The sequence below is a fragment of the Polyodon spathula genome, unplaced genomic scaffold (assembly GCF_017654505.1).
Source record: "Polyodon spathula isolate WHYD16114869_AA unplaced genomic scaffold, ASM1765450v1 scaffolds_821, whole genome shotgun sequence".
Classification (NCBI taxonomy): Eukaryota; Metazoa; Chordata; class Actinopteri; order Acipenseriformes; family Polyodontidae; genus Polyodon; species Polyodon spathula.
The window spans coordinates 1-15,578 of NW_024472308.1; the positions used below are offsets into that span (position 1 = coordinate 1).

Genomic DNA, 15,578 nt, shown 5'->3' on the forward strand with positions numbered 1-15,578 from the left:
GGACTCCAGTAAATATTCCCTTAAATTGGAAGGATTTTTTTTTTTTTTTTTTTTTTTTTTAATCAGTGTTTTTTGGTTTGTGTTCCACTGCCAGGGAGGGTGTTGAGCAACTGTTTCTCAACCAGAACGCAGAATAAGCAATGCAAACCAGTAATCAAGAACAAATATGCACTTTAATTAAAAATGAGCAGATTACACGACACCAACAAGTCACACACTTGAGAAACACATGCTATAAAAATCAGCAATCAAATCACCTGTAAATCGCGTGTTAAAGCGTTGTCTCTTACCTGCAGTAATTTATCTGGTAGTACAGTGAATTTATTCATGTTCACTGTGTTGTCGGTTTATTCCAGGCGTACAAATCGAACACAAGTTTCACCGCTTTTTGTTTCTTTTCACATTTGCATACTTTTAACTCGATTAAATGACAAAAACATCTGGCATTGCTATCAGGGCCAAAGCTTAGTGGAAAATATGTTGTCATTTCAAAATGGAATATACTTCTTCCTGTAACTTTTTCAACCACCTTAGCCTGCCAGAGGCAGATTTCTGACAACAAAAACAGAGAAAAGTTGTTTCTGCTACAATAGCAAATAAACCGTCTTGGGGGGGAAAAAAAACCTTAAATAATTGAATCTCTAACTGTGAAAATAGCATTCATTGTGCTTTGTCTTTCAAGGGTGTTCCCGACACTGGATGACCCATGGGACCATACCGATGAATTACGATAACCCACAGACACTTCACTTATGTTGCTTCAGCTTCAGGGTGAGCTCCTTCAATAGAGAGAGCCCAAAGCCACAAATAATAAACCACTGGATTCAGCAGAATTTCAGCAGTGTGTAAATGTGCAATGCATACATCTTTGTTTGTTGTGCTTTACTGTTATTGACCACCCCTTCTGTACAGATGCACAGTTAACAGACAAAGCTCTGTCAAACCTTATAACAATATATTGCTTTCCAAGAAACACCTTTCTTTTAAAAAGGAGTCTCTAGTTCACAGCAAAATCCAGTTAAAATAAGTTTTTAACCCGTTATCTTAGAAATTAATGCTTCTACTTGTATTGTTTGTGTACTCTTAAGATCTCGAACCAGTGTCAAATTGGGCCTGCCAATGTGATCTGCAACTGACTCATTATCTTAACTGGTTAATGGGCAGTTATCAGCATTTTGCAAGCAATCCATTTGTACTTTTCTGTCTGCTAAAGCAGTTACTTCAATGTTAGAAATTGCCTCTCTAAGCTACGGCTGTAATTAACGTTTCATCAGTGCTCGTGTCTGGGTAATCTAGGAACCCAATGATTCAGCATCAGCCATAAAGCTAGGTAAGATATCCCATATCTCCATCACTCTGTGTAAGAAGCTTCTCCCACCCTCTGTGCTAGGACTGACTCCACTTAAATTCCAACTGCGTTCCCCAGCTATGGTTCTGTAAAGAACGTCTATGCCAGCGTAAATCATTATGCACCCCCTGCAGGGGATTATGAAAGGGTGAGTGGGTTGTGTGTCCATGGACTCACGGTGCAGGCTGAGAGAGATGTTGATGAGCCGCTCCTCTGCGAAGGCCTTCAGGTTGGGGATCCTGGAGCACTTGAGGACGGTGCTGGAGGCGCTGTCCCCAACGTGGATCCAGCACACCGTCTCCTCAGCGTAGTTGAAGTCCATGGCCGTGGTCTGCTTGGTGCTGGTGGGGGTGAGGTTGGGCACTGGCGCGCCGCTCAGAGAGGTAGCCAGGATGTTCTGGGAGTTTGCAATGAGCAGCACGGGAAGCCTGTCCACAGGCTCTGCAAAGCAACGGAAAAGGGGGTGGAAAACAAGGGCAGGATCAGAGAGCAGCACCGGTCCTGGGTTAGGGTTTGCAAGCACATCCTGTCTGTCAAACCTGTCCTCATCACCGGAAGAAAAATCAATCAGCTGGCATAAACTCTACAGCTAGGGACAAAAGTTACCTAGAATTAAGATTGAGATCATTAAAAAAATAAATAAAAAATTATATATGTGAACATAATTTAGATCTTTTATTTAACGTCATGTAATCAAAGAAACTACTAAATGGTATTGCAAAAGCCATAACAGTAGTACACTATTTCATGTTAGATTTCAAAATTTCATATTTTTCCATTTGTCAGCGTCTCATTAAGTATATGGATAACTACAAAGCGGTATGTAATTCACTATGTTAATGTAACATTATTCAGCAGGTTTCATTCGATTTTACAAAGCAAAATTAGTTAATTCTAAAGGGTGATACAAAACTTTTGGCCACAGACGTATGTCCATTCATCAAAAGAGGAGATGACCAGTGTTATGGAATGAAACAAGGCTTGGGAAATGGAGACCATTCGTCCGTTGGGAGAGAAAGCAAAGGGGAAGTTACCGTTTTTGGCTTTGCACGATTTGTTATCTGGCTGCAGCAGATAGCCCTCCACACAGCTACAGGTGTACGACCCCTCAGTGTTCACACAGGTCTGGCTGCAGGTTCCATAAACTGTGCACTCGTTGAAATCTGGGCGGAGACAAACAGGGATTAGCTCAGCCAGTGTCGTACCAGCATTCGTGATGTGTGGACTGCCAGCAAGTGTTAAATCAGAGATATTTTAAGTTGCAAGTGCAAGAGGAGCTGAAAGAGAGGTTAAGACTGCACCAGCTTGTTAATCACTGAACAGTCTTGAATTCAGTGGGAGAAAATCAGGCATTTGACATTGCTGCACTACCAACTGAAGGCACAAGCAGATGTCAGTTTGATTCACGCACTGCAGGTGCAGCTTCCTGCATCAAGGTGTAAAACCATTCAAACAGCCGACATGGTGCCTAGACGCCAAAAACATATCAATTACAAAATTCCAAAACGCATTATTCTCAGTATGAAAGGTATGTATCAATAGCTTTTATTCTTGTATATAAGACACACTACATCTTGATTGCTCATCAAATATGTTGGTGCATTTTGGTCTCCAGACTTTACCAGTTCAAAAAGTAGCATTGCATTCAGTTTGTTTCTTTGAATTATTATATTCTGCAGAGAAGTCACACTAGGTCTACCAAAAAGATGGCTTTAAAGAAAGGATTACTTTACAAAAGGTATTATTTTTTCGGTAGTGAATTCGGTATTTTAGTAGTCGTGAATTGTTTTATTCTGACTTTCGTTCTAACCACGCCTTGACAGAACGCACTCACCTTTACAGGCCTTGCCATCCTCTGCCAGCTGGTGCGCATTTCTGCAGTAACACTCCGGCCCGTTCACCGTCAGGGAGCAGTTGTATTCACAGCCAAAGTGTGTGCAGTTCGGGGCGAGAGCTGGATAGAGAGGGGAAGCATTGGCAAAGTTATTTCAGTGCATGGGGGAAGGGTGGGGGGACCTGGAGCAACGTTGCACATTCAAGTCCAATTCAGTCTTTTAAGTCAGGGATGGAAATAATCAACAGGAGAACAAGCATTTACTTTACGACCATCATAGTACATTCATATCAGGCTCTGCAGGGATGGAAATAAGACTCCTCGTGCACAGCAGTTCGATCCATTCCTGATTTTGTATACTTTTTGCCTATACACTGTGACTGATCAAGCTTGTAGTAAAACCTGGAATGGTTGAAACTGCTATGCAGCAGGAGTCTTATTCCCATCCCTGTACTTTTTGCTTCTGAAGAGAGACTCTACAGAGATCTCGTGTGCAAGGGTGTCCTGGATGGCTGCAGCAGTAGCGTCAGTTATTTAATTTATTTATTTACCTATGAAAGAAAAAAAAAAGTCTTGATAAGGAGTCCGACTGATCAATTAGCACATAATGAATTGGGTTTAGCAGTGAAGGGTCCTCATTATACAAAGCTAAGCATACTCCAGTGCACAAAGAGTCCTTTGTTGAGCACAGCTGAGCAGAGTAACTGCAGGCAAACACTGGAGCCCATATCAAATCCATTTGAGAGACCGAACGCAGTTCCCCAGCCAAGACAAACTCACAACTCTTCTTCCCAGACAGCCTGTGCTCAGGCTTGGGCGACAGCAAGACCGAGGGACTTTTTCTTATTTTAAAAAGGTACAAAAGAAACAGCTTCCAGGCATTTAACTGTGATGTTATTATGAGCCCCTGATGGGAATATAGTTTTTCTAGGTTTATATGATTTTCTATATGTCTGTATTGATTTCTAAGCTCAACAGAGATGAATATGCCCTCATTGCTTTTGAAGGTTGGAGCAAGAGTTTTCACACCTGCCACAGACTGATCCCGCCTAGAAACAATATATGAAACGTTAGAGAGTAAAAGTATCTTCAAAGACCATTTTAAATGCTGTTTACGGTGTTATTTTTAATCATGCCAAGTAGTTCTGTGTTGAGTTGTCTGGAGAATCCCAACTGCCAGCATCAAACAGCCTTCCTCGTTCCATTCATATCAGCTGACCCTGTGACTACCTATGCAAGACCCACCTACTCCACATTTACATACAGACAGGCAGATTAGGAAAAATAAATATTTGATGCAGCTTACTCTAAATTCAGAATTTTAGACTGGACTGTATAATTTACTAGCGGTACATGTGCGCGTAAATTTTTTGAAGGATTGATGGATGGACAACCAGGAAACTGCAGTTGATTTACTGTTCTGAGAAGCGTCTTGGGTGTTTTATTTTTATAAAAATGTGCTTTTGGGCTTTGCTTTAAAATTGGACCCAAGAAGTAACTTTAAAAGGATTTTGGAAAATCAAAGTAGAATGGTTGCAACCAGTGGGTGTCCAATCGTGGTCCTGGAGGACCGTTCCACTTCAGGTTTAAGAGGCAAAATGATAGAACTACATAAGGGTTTGGATTAAGGTTTAATTGCTTCAATTAAAACAGGGTTAGAACAAAGACAAGGAGTGGAAGAGCCCACTGCACAGCCCAATGCTAAGATAAGGCACATGCCCTTCCCCCCGCCTCATCACAAAGCCTTGTTTACACTTTCAATCACTGCTAATGAATGGCCCTCCAGTTCAAGATACCTGCAAATTCCTCACAACTTAATAGGGTTTAATAGGGTTCAGTGCACTATGTGATTAATTGCTTTCCGCTGGGTCGCCCTTCTTTGTAATGCACCTTAATCTCAAAACAAAAACCCTACAGCCAAGAGCAACCCTTACCCGATCTTAACTTCTCCGCTCAAGCCAAAGGTAACCTGAACACAATCCGTGCAAGACAGCTTCTGCAGAACAGACACGTGCATCCTCAAATGGTGTTACATTGCGATACTAAAACAACCCGAGATATTATTGAAACGGCAATGAAAAGGTCACAGTCCAGCAGGAATCTGTTAGACATCATTTTTAAAAAAGGAATATAATTTATTATTTTATTTAACATCATGCAATCAAAGAAACTACAAAAGTCCACCGGAAGCCAAAACAGTAGTAAAGTATTTAAAAAGACTGGTCGCCAAATCCAACTTGCTGGTGCCTCTTCAGAAGCAAGTCAGCTGCTACCAGATTCAACTGCTTAAAATACAACGACTTGCTCTGACACTAATGTGACAGTAAAACACTAACTCCGTGCTCACTTATTTAAAAGCTCATTCTGTGAATGGCTCATCTTTGCAGCTGGTGACTACAATCCAAACAGCACGTTTATATTTGAGACATTTTACCAGCAGATCGTTGTATATTTTAGATATTTGCAAACCATTATTTTTCATTAGCAGGGAAGGGCAGGTTTTCTACAGTAATCAAGTTCGCTGCGTTCAATTTCATTTTTAAATTCCCTGAATTGAATTTTTTGTCTGTTTTCCTCAGCAGTTTCTTCAGTAGCCCATTGCTCTGGCTCTCGGTGTCCGGGAAGGAGTGCACGTCACAATTACAGCATTTCTACGCTTTCTGCTTTCACCACTCTTCTAATGGTCAGTCAGAAAGAAACTCCCTTTTCCCTGCAACAGCTGACCAACATCATAGCGCATTCATAAACAGGTACGTATTTTTAAAAGAGAGAGGCAGCATTTTTTAAGTAACAGGCATCAACAGCACCTAACCCCAAAAAGACAGTTTCCAAAAAAAACGTAACCAAAAATATGAAGCCATTTAGTGGCAGCCCTGAGACTAAAAGCGCTGAATCAGCTATGCAGGCCCATAGAATTGTAACCCAGTAGCTATTGAGGTTCAGCCTTGGCGATGCGAGAGATGGATGGAGAATGCCTCATTCTGCTTGGTAATCTCCACTCACTGTGAAATGTCAGATTAGCAGGCAGTCTCGTTACTCTTACAGAGGGGAAAGAGAGAGAGAGAGAGAGAGAGAGAGAGAGAGAGAGAGAGAGAGAGAGAACACCGGCTACTGTCCATAGCCAGGAGGACAAAAAGAAAAGAGGTGGAAGGTCAGACTGCCTGTGCTCTCAGCATGTCAATGAGAATATGCATGAGGTGCACTCTGGGATTTCCAAGCATACTACTGGGTACCAGACCAGAGAAACCTGCCCTGGACTGGAGGGAGCACCCTTTCTCTTAGGGGGTGAGGGAGCAGTTCAGTCTCCATGCCTCAAGTCTGCCCTGGACTGGAAGGAGCACCCTTTCTCTTAAGGGCTGAGGGAGCAGTTCGGTCTCCACATCTGTACAATCCTAAATCTTTCTTTTTGGAGGATCAATTGCTTGTTTTGTGAGGGTTAACACCTACTTCTCACATAAATGAAAACCTTCCAGATTCTGAGCTAATTTAGTTACAGGAGGTGATCCGGATCCTTATCACAATGATTAGACGAAATAAAGCTGCCCTGAAAGCTCATCACTGCAATCCAAGAGCTGCCGGCACCCATTCTGCTTGCAATAACTATTACATTCCGAGCAACTGCAGTACAAGCAGAGATGAAATAGCGCACAGTGCTATTAAAAAGGCACACAGGATAACCTACAAAAGGCCTGGGAGTAAAGCCATGTTAAGGATCTGTTCTCCCTTATGTGAACTCTGTGACCGAGTAGTACCTATATATGGTGCAGATGGGTGGGAGTGGCTGTGGGTGTACACCATGAGGGGCTCCAGAGGTTTTGCTGAAGGGGGGGTGGGGATTCAAGGCTGTTTAGTGTCAGCAACGTTCCCGGCAGTAGCTGCTGTTGGCTCCCCTGGGATCAGATAAGTGAGGAATGTGCTCCTGATTTCATTGTATTTTCCTTTGTTTTGGATTGGTTTACAGTTTGTTGCGACACGGCCTTGTTGACACTTGGCAGCGGGTCGATCTGCCGATAAGCGGCCCATGCTTGCTCACTTCTGCCTCCCTCTCCTTATCCAGGTCCGGTAATTCTACGGATTAGCGGCGTGCGATTTCCCCATGATCCCGATGAACTGACAGTGACTATCTAGATCTCTTGGAATGCGGAATGGGGCTTTTATAGTCATGCAATGATCTTAACCCTGGCATGGTGCTGAATAAACACAAGCAGCTGATGTGTGCTGTTTGCACCCAAAAGGTAAACACATTGCAGATCTCTCAGAAGAAAGATTTTTAAACGGTGCGCCATTCTTGAGCTCTCTTCTCTGGTGTAAGCAATCATTTCTGCTGAATCGTCTAGTTGGGTTCCTGGTAATTGAAAGTGGGTTCACTGTTTCTAACTGCTAATTATCACCAGGTACATGATTACGAAGCAGATTCCCAAATGCACAGGTGTGTTTATCTGCATTAGCGTGCCACAAGGGACGGCTTTTAAACCGTGACTCTCAACCCTAGCAATCAAGGGGTTTGCTTCAATCACAAGCTACATTTCTTATTTTAAATTTGCAGGGTTTTCCAGTACACTTAGAGTAAGTAGCTGGGTTCCAAAAAAATACTGTCTTATACATCCCTGTGTGTCGCTACAACTGTTTAAATAACATACCTGTCATTTATCTTTTCATTGTTAACATCCTGACAACTTTTTACACATAACTTTAAAGTCTGTTTCAAAGCCCTTTTCGTAATGTCTGCTCTGGTGCACTGGGGTTTGAGATCTGTCCTCGAAACCACCGCAGGAAGAGCGATTAAAAAAAAGAAACACAAGAGCAGCTCTGGCTTTTCCGTTCCGTACCCCATCCTGGATCGTTACTGCTGCGTTTCCTGTTTGACAACGTGGACAACAGTCCTGACACTATCAGTGCACTAGAGCAGACATTCTGAAAACAGCTTTGAAACGGACTTTAAAAAGGTAGAAGTGTAAAAAGTTGTCAGGATGTTAACAATGAAAAGAAATGACAGGGTAACTATTTAAACAGTTAACTATTATTTAATTATTTAAACATGTGGGGACGGGTAATGCTATATTTTTAGGAACCTCGCTACTTATTTTTTTAATGAATTAAGATTATTTGTGCACTATGTAAAAAAAAAATATATATATAGTAATATACATATTCAATTTGGAGTCGCCCCATCTTCGTATTTTTAATAAATCCCAGCACAAATTCTGCTCCAAAGAACTAGGAGAATTTGAGCAAACCCAAATGTCTCCCAGGAAAGTATTTAAAAGCGTACCGAAATAATAAAACAGATTGAAAGATAACGTGAAGCCACGAGTAGCAGTTTTGTAGTTCAGACTGTAAACTGTGAAATTTGATTTTTAGCGAGTGTTACCGTGGCCTGGCATGGCTGATTTAAGTCTCTCACTCGCTCTATGATCCTCAACCCCCCCCCCCACCTCCTGTAGCCCCCTTCCATAGAGACCCCCATACCCCGACAGTGGGGGCCCTCGTCCCAGCCATCTGTGCAGTCCGGCACTCCGTTGCACAGCTTGCTCATGTGGATGCACAGCTCCATGCCGATGCACTGTTGTTCGTTGGGAGGGCATTTGGAAACCCGGCTATGGGGACCTGCGAGAGAAGAAACAAGACAAAAAAAAAAAAAGGGGGTAAATGAATGAATGAATGAATGAATGTACTGCAGAGCAACAAACAGCATTCAAATAGCACACAGTGTCCCTTGTGCATGAAGCTGAGAAAAACCAAAAGGAAAACGAAAAAAACGAGACACCTCGAAAAAAATATATATAAGATCATCCCTCCAGTCAAAAAGCATGCCTGGGAAACGCCTGCAATATTGCAATTAGCATTTTAATTAACATCACAACAGAACATTACAAAATCAGGTTCCCATAATAATAATAACTCACACTTTATTATAATGATCATTATTTAGCATCTGTAAATTAAATTCGGACCCCCAGTATAGCATTCCTTTCTATTTAGATCACATTGTTTTGAGTCGGGTGCTCTGCAAACTGCACTCATGGTTTAAAACGGGAGGGGGAAGCTACTTTCAGATCAAAAGCACAAAGCAGAATTGACTGTGCTGAAAACGCACTGCTTATCTGCCCATGGAATAATGCAAACTGTTGGTTTTGGCTTCCTCCCTTCCAAAAAAAAACCATCTGCTGACCGATTCTCTCTCTCACACACACACACACGGAAATGGAGTTAAGCTCCACAGAGCTTTGCAACGCTATTGCAAACAAATAAACACAGAGTGTTTTAAAGCAAGGCGACTATGCTTCAGAAGAGTTCTGCGAATCCGACTCTGGTTCGCAAACATCAGCCCACAGGAAAGCAGCCCTATCTTCCAAGTTACCTTACGTCTCAGTTAGAGACATGTAACTCTACCCATGTGTCAAGATCAAATGGCGCGCCTACATTCAAAATCCCCTAACTGAGATCCAATACAGGCCAACGTGCCTTTCTATCTGAAGCATCTTTGGCATTCATACATATTTGTAATCTGATCAGGGTTGCCAATCTTACTACGACGAGAGTCATGTAAATGGGAATGAGGATTGAACTCTTCTTTTTTACGTTTTTAGTTTGTATTCCTGTTTGCATGACTGTTTTAACTGTCTTTGTCCTGTTTGAATGATTTGTCTCTTTTTGCCATTGATTTTATCATCTTGCTGCCGTCTCTTGCCCGGGACCCCCTTGCAAAGGAGATATAGATAGATCTCTCTGGAGTTCCATCCTGGTGAAATAAATGCACTTGTAATTTGCATCTTGAGGATCGGTGGCATCCAGCTCATGTATCTCAGCAAAGTAAGAAGATTAACTTGTCCGTGGCATGAAGTCCCTAATTATAAAGCTGCTGCAATGTTTGAAGACTGTTTTGATTATTACTAAAATATTTAGGATCTGCTTATCTAGGCTGAAAGTGAATATCTAAGCCAGTCTCTAGCGTCAAGAAACAGATTCACAGTTAATTAATGCATTGGATGTTATTTTGGCACACAGCTGTGACTTGTTTCCACACTTCGTAATGAGATACTCCCATATTAGATCTTAAAGAAGTTGTATTTACTGACACGTCTGCAATAAAAACACGCTGCAGAATGAATCCGCTGTATTGTACTGTAGATGCACTTTGATATGGGATTGTTGGCACTACTAGACTCTTGAGACTCTTCGCCTAGCTGAAATATCTAGAAGATATTCCGAAAGGATGAGGCGCCCTGCCACCAAATATAGGGGGCGTGGAAAGGAAGCCTTGTTTGAGAATTAGCCAAGGGGAAGGCAGAAGAGGGAAGGGGGAAGGGAGAAGAGAGAGTAGTTTATCCAAACCAGATTTGATTCGTCTTTGAATTTCAGGCAGGATACTCTCACAATCTTTATGATTTTTTAACAACATCTAAGAAATCAGGCTTTAGACCTGAATCCAAGTTCTGTATTTTTTTTTTTCCTTTTGGAAGGTTAAACCATACACTGAAAAGGGATGGACACACTGCAGCATGCCAATACCTGCATCTCTGCTGTGTATAAATAATAAAATCATAATTAACACCAATTGTCTTAAATTTTAAAGATGTGTCGACCATAAATTGCTATCGTGAATTCCGGTACTAGAGTATGACTGGTGCCCAAGGCATTGTAATCTATCACAGAGTGAGGACAGAGTGTTGGAAGTGAAGATTTCCAATCTGCACCAATTTACAAAGTTACAGTAAGCGTCAGTTTTAAAAAAGCAGGTTGGGGTTACAGTAGTAGGAGACTTGACTTACTGAGCCAGCAGACTTTTGAACTTGTAAAACCTACACGTTAGAAGCCATCTTGACGACTAAATTAAGGTTGGAAAAACTCCAGTCAAGTCTTTCACTGCAATGCATTTTCTTTTACACTTTCAGGTTTTGATGTCAAAAGGCGATTCTAACCACCCCCCTTGAAGTCTATCTTTTTTCTTTTTTTTTTTTTTTTTTTGGAGGTAGGATAGGATGCTGCAGGCCAAAAAAAATCTTTAAAAGGTTTTAGGTCATCCAAATAAAAAGGAAGTGCTTTTGGTATTGTATGCGCCCCCAGTGTCCTCAGTCCTTCCGGTCTTTCACAGCTCTCCAGGAAACAATCTGTTCTCTGTTCGGCATCCAGCACCAGCTCATTGAGAAAGATTGCCTCGCGCTCTTTCCTGCGCTGTCAGGGAGAACACTTCATCAGCCTGCCTGCCTGCCTGCCTGCCTGCCTGCGCTCTGAGGCACAGGCAGAGACTTCCTCTTGTGCGCTGGAGGAAATTTCTCATTGCCTTATCCAAAGTGCAGAGCCATTTATACCCATTAGTTACAGCACTGGATTACAAGACATTTAAAAAGCTGCAGGTTTTAAAAGCTCTTCATTTGAACCCATTTGCATGAAGGCAGCGAAGAAGATGATGAAGAAGAAGAAGAAGATGAAGAAGCAACTGGCATACCCAACAAGCAAATAGCTAACATACCATATTAGAAATTTCCTACTATACTTTAGAATACACAAGTGTCACAACTACCTTTTTTTTCAATATTTGTTTTTAAGATAATTGGGATATCTATTGGCAACTGTCAATGGCTGCATAGAAGTGATGCACAGCCCACTGCACTAAATCTCCACTATCACTACAGCTACAAAGACCTACAGCCTCCATGGATTCATTTCTACAGCGTGCAATACATAGTGCAGTCTTTAGCAGAGTGGCTATGAAGGGAATATTTCATGCACCGCGGAATACAATGAATTATATTCTGGAGACCTATTAGCACGGCTGATTATGCTAATTGAGTTATTCTAATGAACCGGCTGATCTCATAATGCCGACGCGAATATCGTTAAAATATATATTCGGGTATTTCTTACTATCGGCGTCCACACAGTCCACTTCATTATTATTATTATTATTATTACAGTAAACAAACATAAGGCAATGGGACTAGCTATAGTGAGATCGTCAGAAGAGCTTCTATTACAGCACAGCAAGCAAGCATCGCTCGATTCATAACTATCTGAAGCAGACACTGACCATTATTCTGCAATGGGCGGTGGTCTTGGTCTGCTGAGGTAACGTTAGTGCTACAGAAAACCCCGCTGTGATTCCAACAAGTGCATTGCCTTTTGCTGTGTCCTGTGTCCTGCGTATCGCAGACATGCACGTCAATATAAACGTATTTGTGAACTTTTACTTCTGAGAAACCACACGCTAGTACATCCAGGCCAGGCTCTGCAGGGATGGGCGCGAGACTCCCATTGCAGAGCACTTTGATCCATTCCTTGGTTTTTCTAGCAGTTTTGTAAGACACACCCTGAGCTTGTTACCCACTGTGGCTAATCAAGCTCGAAGTAAATTCTGGAATGGGTGAAGCTGCTATGCAACAGGAGTTTTATTGCCATCCCTGCTCTGAATTCTTAGCGTGTAAATCTTTTTGCACTTATATGCAAGTACGCAATTATGTCAGAAAAGGGTTAGGTTTAGAGTTAGGGTATACATTCAGTACATTGTAACAACACATAACAACACTGGAATTGTGTGCAACATTCTTTCCTTGCAAGGTGAAGAACTTGCTACAGCTAGTCTCTCCTCCTCGGATTCCAGCGCTACCAATCCACTCTTCACAAATGAATCTGTGCGTAACAGATGATATAAATGCAGAAATGGCCAGCCCGTCGCAATGAATAAATACTTTCCCCTCAGCTGATCCGGCCGAGGCCCCAGAAAGCAATAATAAAAGTGTTTGAGCAGACAAAATCGAGTCATTTCTGAAGCAAAGGATGAGAACGGTGGACCAGAACAACCCCCTGGCCCGACCGCACTGCAGGATTGTGGGAGAGCTCCCGTGTCATTGTTTTGCTTACATAAGGACCTTGAATACGAGCCCAATGCTCTGTTTTTACATAAAGGGGCCATTTGTGGTGGTTTCGGGGGTTTGCAATAGCCAGCGCTGGGTATAATTGCTGTCAAGGTCTATGTAAATGCAGAGCTGTATAACAACGGCATTACTTTATTTACTTTGAGACTGTTTTACACGCATGTCTTTACAGCTTGTAACGTTACCTTTTTGTTTCCCAGTTTGGGGTTCTACCTCTGCCATGGTTCTGGGGAAATGGAATTGGATTAGAAAACGTTGCCAACTTTTTTGGATGCCAAAATCCAAGCGGTTTAAATTAAGATTGTGTTCTAATAAATGTAGTTTAATAATGCTTAATCATGCAACACTTTCTAATAACAGATTTTGACTGGCTATGTATCTCTCATTAATGGTTTATCTTTATTAACTCACTGATTGCTAATTTGCTTGTTATTACCATCTTTTGTCTGCTTTGTACCCTGACTAAGGCAATACTAAGCTGAAATGTATAGTTTTTTTTTTTTTTTTACAGATAAGTATTTTTTGATATGCGAGTTGCAGCAGTTTCCTTTAATTTATTTTAATGAAACAAGCACTGAAACAAAATGGAAATTTCAGACATTAGGCTGTTAATCACAAAAGCAGTCAATTAAATTAGGTAACACCTGCAAAGCACTAGACATAGCTCCTACTATTAAATGTTGAAATGAACTCAAGAAAACATTAATCCAAAAACCGTCTCCAGTTTATACAGTTTGGGAATAGAGTCTGCGTAAGACTGACCAAGATTTTCCTTCAGTGCAAAGACTTCTTCTCCCTCATCTACAGTCCAAACATTCCACTGTGTAGAGCAGCATTTGCGTATAGTTTGGAAATACGATAGCGTCTGAGGTAGTGTACAAATATCTGTACAAACAATTTTTTGTCCTGTTCTCATGTATACTCAAAAAATGAGTTAATTCTTCAGCTCGACAAAAATAATTCAGGACTGAAAACAAAACGATGCCCTCCCCTTTCCCAAAACGTGCACACGTTTCTTCTCTGTCGCAAGTTGGGACAGTAGTGCTCTTTAGTAGAACCAGTGACAAGAGTGAAATCCTCCTACTCCCACACTCTGTCCCTCCGGGGCTTGTAAAAAGCATTCTCGAGTATTCTAATGCCTTCTAAGTGTTTGACTGTTACAGCAATATTGATAGCAGCGAGCCTCCCTCACGTTATCCACGTCCAGCCACACAGCCTTGGAGTCCGAGTGGAGTTTGATAAGAAAAGGAACAAAAAAAAAAAAGACAAAGAGATGGATCGTTTGGTGTGGCTGCAGCTGTGTGAGAAAGAGCACAGGGAGTCTCGTGCTGGAGGTGAGAAGATGGCTCCCTCTCTCTGAAGCTCCGCGCCCCCCGCGTCGAAAAAACGAAAACATCCCGATTAACGCAGCCCTAACGCCAAACGCCTCGTGAGACACAACGGTTGACAGACAGAATAGTCAGACTGCACCCGCCAAAGAAAAAACAACGAAAGCGGAAAAATCCTCCTCAACCAACAGAGTCGGAAATGAAACAAAATGTCGACAGGGCAGATGTACAGCCTGACCCGAACGATATCGCTAAGGATCGCTCTGGATGATCTATGCAGCCTAAAAGCTACTAAAGCCTCTACTGCAGCGGTAGAGGGGAAAACTTTCTGACATAATGGCACGCGTGCAGGGGGTTGCAAACAGGGTTGAGGAACGGGAAGAAATGAAGGTTGATCCTCCTGGCTTCCAGTCTGAATGGGAGACCCTTCGCAGCAAGCTGGACGACATTGAAATAATCTCCGCTTCCTTGGGTTTCCTGAGGGGACCTGATTCAATTCTTAAGAAAAACTCCGCTCCGGGCTACACAGACTAGGCCTAAAAGAGTCTCCAAACTGGAAGAGTCAAGCAGAGGAGGGGACACTGGTTCATATTATGTGGGACGGCCCCCAATTTAAAAATTGGTTCACAGAGTTCTGCAGGATGTGAAGATGGACATTCCTCACTGCCCCAGACTTTACATTCTGGGTGACCCTTCCGGATTAGCACACCTTCCTGCCTACAAAGCAGACTGGATCCAGGCTGCGCTATCGATTGGGAGGGAGAGCGGAAATCCTCAGAGCCCCCTCTCTACATCAACGGCAGTTACATCTGGTTAGTATTGCAGCCTATGAGCGACACACATAGGCTGGTTAACAACACGGAAACATTTAATCAAAGATGGACCCGATATAAGGGCCTCCTTGGCATTCTTAATGAACCAACCCATTCAGAGTGGCAACCTAATTTAAACACTTGTATACTTTAGAGAGCGACTAGAGATATTAGGCATCTGGAACCACAGGGAGACACTGTTAAGCAATTCTTCTATTTGATTTTATTGTTATAATAATTAATTTGTGTGCATATGAATTTGCGCATGTATTTGTTTAATTATAATAGTCTGTTTTGCTTTTCAGCTGGTTAGGTACACGGCAATATATTACAATGTGCTTTGTTTGTAGCCTGTTATTTGGCTGTAAACAAGGAAAATAA

General features: G+C 42.1%; 1 protein-coding gene across 1 annotated transcript; it reads right to left on the reverse strand.

Annotated features, from left to right (window-relative positions):
- Window positions 1-6: 6 nt before the first annotated feature.
- On the reverse strand, window positions 7-8,809 carry LOC121308997 (low-density lipoprotein receptor-related protein 1-like). Its single transcript, XM_041241782.1, has 4 exons — window positions 8,652-8,809; window positions 3,183-3,302; window positions 2,383-2,511; window positions 7-1,789 (listed from the first exon to the last, which is right to left on the reverse strand). The coding sequence occupies exons 1-4, from the start codon at window positions 8,734-8,736 to the stop codon at window positions 1,293-1,295; spliced, it is 831 nt and encodes a 276-aa protein (XP_041097716.1). The 5' UTR covers window positions 8,737-8,809; the 3' UTR covers window positions 7-1,292.
- Window positions 8,810-15,578: the final 6,769 nt, after the last annotated feature.

Bases quoted from the DNA above. Each gene is read 5' to 3' on its own strand.
- LOC121308997 (XM_041241782.1), bottom strand. From the start codon at position 8,736: ATGGAGCTGTGCATCCACATGAGCAAGCTGTGCAACGGAGTGCCGGAC. The intron at 3,303-8,651 runs GTATGGGGGTCT...CTCTCTATCCAG, and splicing joins CGAGGGCCCCCACTGTCGGG to CTCTCGCCCCGAACTGCACA. The intron at 2,512-3,182 runs GTGAGTGCGTTC...GTCTCCGCCCAG, and splicing joins GGATGGCAAGGCCTGTAAAG to ATTTCAACGAGTGCACAGTT.